We start from the raw sequence: 8,932 nt of genomic DNA, 5'->3' as shown, positions 1-8,932 counted from the left end.
AGTTGTCCGGTCGTGCGTAATGCTTTTGAAAAAAAACGAATTACCAACGAATTAAAATATGTTTGGTTGCAGCGATTTTGCGGCATTACTGTATCATCGTTGCTGAAATCAGGTGAACCCATAATAAAAACATCTAACATTGTTTATCTAAATAAATGGGCAAATGAAATAAAAATATTTTAGTGCAATATTATTACTTTCAAGAAAATCAATACATTAAAAATATATTTAAAAAATATAATTTTATGAAAAAAAAAACATTTATGTTGCGCGTTAATGACGCACATTCGCACCAACGTGCATATCTACTCAGTCAACCCACCCCCGCAGCTCATTGGCTGCAATCTGGGGCAGTGCTGGGTAAACGCGATATTTGATTGGCTAGAAATTCCGTCGTTGAAGCGTGCAAGATTGCGTCAGCAAGTTTGGTTAAGAAGAGACAAGCATGGCGGCCGTGCTGAGAGGGAGTCGGTACCTTGTAGGAAGGCGGTGCAAGAATGTTCACTTTGCGATTGGTAAGGACTCGGTGAGAGTGCATGCGTTACTCTTAGTCGTTGGCACCTCAAGAGTATTTTCTTCCAGACATCCTCATAATTTTGCCAAAAAGTTTTAAAATGAGGTTTGACTACATTTTCGATACACTGTTAAGCTAATTCAGGGTGATTGTGCTGTCATTTACATTTTTTTTCTCTCGTTTTTACCTCATTTGCAAGCTATGTACTTTCTGTAACGTATTGACGAAAATATATACACCGTTTTGTTTTTATGAACTTCTTGTGGTGAAACGGGATAACATGTGCCATTATTTGACTGTTTGACTTTATTTAAGGATTATTACGTAATAACGTCAACTTTCTCAGCAGACCGATCCCACTGACCCCCCCCCCCACACACACACACACACACACATATGAGCCATTTTTTTCCTGTTCACTCACTTTTCTTCAATGCTGATGTACCAAAATTATTGGTTAATGGATAGATGTAATCTACACATTCAAGTTATTTCAAGATTAGACACTTTAAAAACTTTATTCAAGAATTTTCAGCGATGTCAAAACCAATTGTTTTTTCTATAATTAGTTAACTTCGCCATTTTATGTGTAAAAGTTTTGCTTAGAAAAACACCATTTGCCTCACCGTTTACCAAAAATAGCATCACGGTGCAGGGCTCATGCTATAGCCAATCACGGCTCAGCTTGCTGAGTTGTTAACAGCCAATGAACAACCCAGAAAGCAGGTAAACCCAGATTGGTCATTACCTGAGACTTGCATACATGCGATGACATTTTTGGTTAACATCAAATGTGTTTTTAATTTGTTACTGTAATTGTACATGAAAAACAATGGAGTTATCAAAAAAAAACCTCTAAAACAAAAAATCCATCCTTTTTGCTGCTGAAGATGGCTACGTAAACTAACCCTTTAACTTTTTTAAATCTTGTTGGCTATGTGTTAAGGCATAGTGTGGCATGATTGACAAATATGCAGAATCAGAAAAAAAGCACATTACTGTGTAAAAACACACAGTCAAACAAAACAAAGAATTAGCTAAGTTGATGCATTTCATCTAGATGCGTATGATGTCATGCATCATGAAGCCGTGTTGTCTGTCTTCATGTGTTGCCACAGCTTTTATGTTTGAATGCCTGTCGCTCAAAGGGTCACAACACTGCAAAAATGTACGCGAGTTTTGCTTCATGTGTCGGCATTATGCTAGCAGTCATCTTTCTTATCATCTTTGAAAATAAGCTTTTACTGTCACCATTCTGTTCTAGCCTCCACGCGGTCTATGGCCTCCAAGACACAGGTGGGCTTTATTGGTCTTGGAAATATGGGAAACCCAATGGCCAAGAATTTGCTGAAGAACGGCTACCCAGTCATTGCCACAGATGTCTTTCCGGAGTCCTGCAAGGAAGTTCAAGAGTTAGGTGCCCAGGTGCGATAGTAAAACTGTATAAGGTTCTTCTTTATTCATTTTAAAACACTTCCACCTGTTTGTTCTCATCAACCATCACAATTTTTTTTGTTTCCTCAGATTGTTGATAATCCTGCCGAAGTAGCAGACAAGGCTGACCGCATTATCACCATGCTTCCCTCTAATCCTAATGTTATTGACGCATATACTGGAACCAATGGGATTCTCAAGTATGGCTTTCCTTTTCTACTCATCTTCCCTCATAACTTGCATCGTGTTTCCAGATTATCATTTTACAATCCTGCTTTGTTAACAACAGGAAAGTTAAGAAGGGCTCCTTGCTCATTGACTCCAGTACAATTGACCCTGCTGTTTCGAAAGAGATGGCAGCGGCTGCTGAGAAGATGGGAGCGGTTTTTATGGATGCACCTGTGTCAGGAGGTAAATTTTATATGCCAGATTTAAATGCAATATTGGCGGAATGCACGATTCCATGTGTACACGCGCTTCGTTGTCGGTGATCATAATTGAGTGTTCCAACTGTGCAAGAGGGTGTTTCTTCTCCCTTATGAACATTTTTGAGGATGTGGTTGATGTGCTGCTGTTGAACTGAAAAATGTGGGTGGTCTCAAACTGCAAACTGGCAATTTGGCTAACATGAAGCAGGTATGTCCCGGATTGTTTTCTATGCTTGTTGTTCGAGAGTAAATTTAATTCTCTAATCTGTCATTTTCTAAATTTCTTTGTGTTTAACCGCAAAGCAATCTTTATGATGCAATTTAGTAGTACATGGCTTCACGTTCCAATTAATTTGCTCTTAATTTGAAAAGAAAAATGTAATTTCCCTGTCAAGGCATTAAGATGTATTAAAATAGATTTGCTGGTACCTGAAGAAACCCTGTTAGTATCCTATATACCTCCGAAAGTGCCCCAATTTTAGTACCACTGTTTTGCGGGGGATGAATGAAATGTTTTAAGCATCAGAAAAACTAAATGGGATAAAAGCTTTTTGATTTTTTTTTTTTCAACATCAGTCCCCATCAAGGTCTTCACACTTGCTCCAACGATGCCGAAGCACTTTTATCCCAGTGTAGAAGAACTCGTTTGAGGCATGCATCAACGCTTCATATGCATGGTGCTTTAAAGCCCCCGTGTGTCATATTTAGACAGTTGTTATTTTAAAACCCCACTATAAATTTCAATATGATGTACATAAATGTGTTATATCATATCAAAGATTTTTTATATACTATATATTTTGCACGGTATGGTCTCTCTGAGACACCGTGGTGCTCGTGCTTCATTCATGCAACACCAGTCCAGTAGACATTTCATACACCCCTTGGAGAAGACCATTCGGACTTAGTAGCTGCTCCAGCCTGTTAAATCTTTAAGAGGAACTTAATGCTTTTTGGTTTAAGATTTTAACCAGAGACAATCTTTTTGACACTGGTTCAAGACTATTTCCATTTTGTTTTCATTGTCATTTGTTTACTGATGGTCATAGAGAGGTAAAGGTTAGATTTGGTCCCACGCAATTTGTTTGAACGCTACAGATTTTAGGTAAAACTCACTTCTCTTGATTTGAAAGAAAGAACTGAAAGACTTCACATGGCTTAACACCTTTCCTGTGGGCACAGCGCCCGCCTTTGGCCGATAGTCAAAACAGGCAAAATTGGCCTTTATCAGGCACACGTTTTTCTATTTTTAGGTCCTAAACAGACTAGAATTTTCAGAATTTTAGAGAAATTCAGGGGTTGGGGTATTTTAGAATTGTAGAAATAGTTGGGGTATTAACGTCTGTTACGTACAGTTTCGGACGTTTTGCTCGTTTAGACTATCGGCTGAAAGCGGCCACTGTGCCCAGTAAAGTGTTAAATTGTATTCAGGCAAAGGGAGGCTGAAATTGTTTATATGTATGATGTCAATCACTATGATAAAATCATAAGAGGCAATCCTCTGTGTGCACTCCACTCAAAAGAGGTACAGTGGTGTGGTTATTACTGTTCAATCCTGTATTGTCAAATCATATCTGTTTAAAGCACACATGGAGTTAGGAACCTAATTGAGTCAGCATGTGTCTTCTTCCTGATTTTTTATGTGAAACAGTCAGTGCCAGATGAAAAAAAAAACTGCCATCTGATTTCTTTTTGGAGCAGATTGAATGCTAGAGTAGCACACTGAATTAGTCACCAACACAGTCTCACAGTGGAAAGGGGGACTTTCTGCTTTCAAGTTGTAAAATGTTTTTGAAGGTTCTTTTTATCAAACCAACTCTCTGGCTTTACACTGGCAATCTGTTTTGCAAAGTGACTGCACAATAGCATCACTTACAACCACATTATACAGTGCTAAATTGCTCATAAGACCAATGAAATGAAATGAAATCTTGGTTTCTTTCCATTGGCATCCTGTAAACTCGATGACTGATTTCCTGGTACTCTTATGGCCTGCTTTTTAACCCCATGTGAACCAGCAACGTTTTAACTAGCGTACTACATTTACTAGTTCAGGGTTCTAATTTGCTTTGACTAGATTGGCAGCTGTTTTTTGTGAGCGGACCAAATTCTTCCCTTGTAAGCTACATTGAAATGAAAAATACCATACTCGTTAAAAGCTTTCTTAGACTATTTTCTTTAAATATCTTTTAGCTATTTAGAAATCATCTTTTAGAATAAATGATTTGCTCAATATTTCTGACACAAAGTAATCAATCTTCATACTGTAGCAGATCTTCAATATTTGTACTCCGGTTTAACTACTCTTTTGATACAAAATCTGTCAGTGAGTGAGAAGTATGAACACATGGCCATTTTATGGGCACATTGCTCTGATTTGCTTCTGCCATCATTCATTCATCCATCAACCTCTGAACTATTTGAAAGTAGCAACAAACCGTGACAGTCGCATAATTTCCATTGTTTAGGTGTGGGTGCCGCCAATTCAGGAAAACTGACTTTTATGGTGGGGGGAGCGGAGGAAGAATTTACTGCCGCCAAAGAGCTACTCAGCTGCATGGGAGCCAATGTGGTGTACTGTGGTCAGGTTGGGACTGGACAGGTAGGACACGTCAACATTTTCTGTCATTTCTTTGTCAAAACTACACTTGTAAAAAAAAATTTAAAAAAGTTGTGTGAACTCAAAATTTCAATGCAGCAAATTGATACAATTCTAGGTTTGGCACTTCAGCCATGAATGTTTTTGCTGATATGAAAATTGGCTTACTCACATTTTCAGTATAGAAATAAGAATTTACATGACAAATTGGCCTTTGTATTGTCCCCAACTCAAAGATACAATTTCAAACCACAAATTAATGACGCAAACAACTTCGAACGAACATTGTTGCAAAATGTCAATCGTTTATATGTTTAAATTTTTCCTTAAAACTGTTTTACCTAAAAAAAAAAAAAAAAACTAGTTATATTTTTTCTGTGTACATTTGCTTAACATATAAGTGATGTTTTGAGCTTTATAGGGACACTAACATTCAGACCGTTTTTCATAAAAAAGAATAAATGATTATAAATTTGAAAAACTTGCAAATAAATGTGTTCTTAACGACCAACAGTATGTTTTAAACATAATCGCAGGTCTAGTTATCATTAAATTATATTACATGGGGCGTGGCACTTCTCCAGAGGCTGCTATGTTTTAAACATAATCGCAGGTCTCGTTATCATTAAATTATATTTTATGGGCCCTGGCACTTCTTCGGAGGCTGCCATGTTTATTATAGCTACGGACAATGGTAAATGCAGCACCTCCTGCTGTTCGTAATAAAAAACTTTCTAAATCTTACACAGTGTCCCTTTAAGTTGAATTCATCAAACAGGATTTTCTCATTCACTGTGTACAGGCTGCTAAAATCTGTAACAACATGCTCCTTGCTATTGGAATGATCGGAACAGCCGAAACCATGAATTTGGGAATCAGGTAACCGCACGCGACAGTTGCAATGACGGCAATCTGTTCCAAAAATTATATGTATGCCCACCCTGGTGAATGAATGTTCCTTCATTGCAGACTTGGGCTGGATCCAAAACTTTTGGCCAAGATCCTAAACATGAGTTCAGGCCGTTGCTGGTCCAGTGACACCTATAATCCTGTACCCGGAGTGATGGAGGGAGTCCCTTCTGCAAATAACTTCCAGGGAGGCTTTGGCACCCAGCTTATGGCAAAGGTAGCTTCACTTGCTTCTTCAGTGTCACCCTGACCTTGGAGTATATTCTTGTGCTTCAAACAAAAGTTGGCACTGGTGCTTATATTACGATATGTTTAACCAAAGAATTTTAATATTCGTTGTTAATTGATTTCTGAGTTTGGTCATGTGATGTTCAAAAGCTGAGCCATGATTGGTCCTTACTCGATCCCTTAATAACTGTGATGTCATCTTCAATATCAAGTGTCAAATGATCATCCCGCTGAGATAAAACTGGTGGGGGGTTTTTTTCACTTAATTCATAATCCACAAACACTGCATTTATGAGGATGCTATCTTTTTATTAGTGGGACTGCTGACAACATATTATTGTAAAGAGAATTTGGAGGTCAAATTCCCTTTTAGTTTAAAATGACATAATTCCACATGAACCAACGAGGACGTAAATTGTGCTGTCAAAACAATAAAAAAAAAAAAGATTTTTTACATATGACCTGTAAATAATTGATGTAATTATTCTCATTTTAATCTCGCCTAAATAAATTTGAGAAATTCCATTAAGATACAGTACATTTTGGTATTGCAGCACATCAAAAGATTGATACACAACAACAACAACAACAAAAAAATCCATACTGCTCCATTTGTTTAAACACATTGCCTCAAGAAATGAACACATAAGTGCATTTTCAAATTCATTTACAAGCATGTCAAGCCACTAGGCAGGAGTAAAGTTTTTTTTTTTTTACAACTTTGTTTTTGAAAATGCAATATACAATAACAACTACCATCATGGTTTGCAATAAACAAGTGAAGCTTATAACACATGTGAAAGCATAAAAATAAAAGAGAAAAAAAAAGAAGCTGGCAGTGCATAAATGAAGTGCATTCTATTCTTCCCCGCTACTGCAATTTTGTCCAACCTAGAGCAGTGTGAGTTTGCATCAGATGCAGAGCAGGTGAACAGTACACAGGTGTACTGTACAAAGGTACAAAGAACAGTACAAAGGTGATAGGCGCTTGCTTGAGCTATGTGTGTGAGTGACGCATATAGATCGATGACTTTTTATGACTGCTATATGCAAATGTGGATCCAGAGAATTTTTTCAAATCTACACTCTGTCTGGTGTTTTCAGAGGCTATTTTAATGGTGGAAAAAAGGAATAACGCAGACATTTATCGCCAGTTTGCAATAACCCTAGCTTCACGTAGATTATACCCCATTTTCTTTAGCAGATGCAGCTGTAACCATTTGCCTTTTGTTGTGAGATTAGTCCCAAGTGTTGGCTGTTTTCTTTTGTCATTTGCCAAATAATTAGAAAAAAAACAATCAAATATTACATCGTCTATCCTGTCCCTTGCAGACTCGCTCAAATTTGGCACGTTTTCAAGTTTAGTTTGGCAAATATGGCTCGCTATATTAGCCTCTTTGTTGCTGTCTTTAGCTGCGGCTGCAGTTCCAACTGGGTTCTTTGCATTTATGTGGTAGGCTAAACGACCTGCTTCTGTGGTAAGCAAGCGCTTTCTTGCAAATAATGCATATCACTCTACCTTTATTAAAGGTGCTATCGGGGCATTTTATAAAGTTATATTTACCAGCAACTCTTACATGTGCTTCCATTTTCACATCTTCCTTCTGCCCTGCCACCCACAACAGGAGCCTAACAGGTTATGCCAAACACAATAACAACCAATTAGAGTTCTACCTCAGGGTGTAATTGACTTTTGTTTTCCAACCCCCTACAACTCAAGCACAAGAAGCCCAATGCATAAATTTAGCAATTGGAAATTCGATTAAGGCAATGACAAAATGATAACTATAACTAATTGATTTTGTCATACTTGTGGTGTAACCAAAACATCCTTTTTGCTAGGCTAACATTGGAATTTGAAATTCACGTGACAGTACCAAATGGATTCTGAAATAATGATACTTAAAGTAGTTCTCAAAAAAAAAGAATGAATGAATGAATGAACGTTGCTCGGGTTTTTGTTGGGATTTATGTATGAAAGTTTGGGGTTATGAAGATCTTTTTATGGAAATAAGTGGTGTTAATTTAAGTTATGTTTGGTAAGCGCCACATTGCAAAGTAGTACAATTGATCATGTATTTCTCCAGCTTCTTAATTCTTGATACTGAAACTTTATTGATTTCCATATTCTGTGAATTTAACTGTATTGCTTTTTGTAGAAATTATACTAAATGATTACGGTAGCAGAAATGAAAATTTACTTGTGTTTTTCAGGATCTTGGCCTGGCCCAGAACACAGCCACCAGCACAAAAACCCCCGTTCCACTGGGCTCCTTAGCTCATCAGATCTACCGGATGATGTGCGCCCGTGGTTACGCCAGTAAAGATTTCTCATCTGTGTTCCAGTTCTTGCGCGAGGAGGAGGGACAGTAATATGTGCCATCTCCTCTCTGTCCCATGGAGCCTTACCTGAGCGGGCCTGTTAGCGCACAGGGCTGCTGCCATACCGTAGTCAGGGGGTGCCTTTTGGGGCCCGATGAGGACTCTTCCAAAGTTGTCAAAGACAGAGCCACGTCAGCTCCCAAAACAATGTTTTTCTCAACAATGCAACACTCCTTTCCTTGTTGAAGGTGATACTGTGCAGAAGTTTTAAACGTTTTAAGGCTGCCCCAAAAAAAGCGTTTATACTGTCAGCTGGGGATTTTAGTTACAAGAATAAGACGGTGTATTTCTTGTTTGCAATCATTTTTATGTTACCCTTTTCTTTCTATTCATTGGTGATCGGACTAGCATAAGAGTGCCCTAAATGTTGCAAAAAAAAAAATAAAGAAAATGACATGTCTTGAACTCGAGTTTCCTGTAACTGGAATCACTAAACAC

The 8,932-nt window shown here is 37.9% G+C and overlaps 1 protein-coding gene across 1 annotated transcript; it reads left to right on the top strand.

The window, feature by feature from the left end:
• The first annotated feature begins 421 nt into the window (after window positions 1-421).
• LOC148425445 (3-hydroxyisobutyrate dehydrogenase, mitochondrial-like) lies at window positions 422-8,899 on the top strand. The gene is made up of 8 exons (XM_088411973.1): window positions 422-515; window positions 1,779-1,939; window positions 2,039-2,148; window positions 2,238-2,359; window positions 4,845-4,978; window positions 5,778-5,854; window positions 5,945-6,101; window positions 8,327-8,899. Exons 1-8 carry the CDS (start codon window positions 446-448, stop codon window positions 8,483-8,485), a joined length of 990 nt encoding a protein of 329 aa, XP_088268099.1. The 5' UTR covers window positions 422-445; the 3' UTR covers window positions 8,486-8,899.
• Window positions 8,900-8,932: the final 33 nt, after the last annotated feature.

Source organism: Hippichthys cyanospilos, chromosome 3 (genome assembly GCF_059441005.1).
Source record: "Hippichthys cyanospilos isolate Australia breed blue-spotted pipefish chromosome 3, RoL_Hcya_1.0, whole genome shotgun sequence".
Taxonomy (NCBI): domain Eukaryota; kingdom Metazoa; phylum Chordata; class Actinopteri; order Syngnathiformes; family Syngnathidae; genus Hippichthys; species Hippichthys cyanospilos.
The sequence above is the reverse complement of the archived record's forward strand: the minus strand, read 5'-3'. Positions and strand labels throughout refer to the sequence as shown.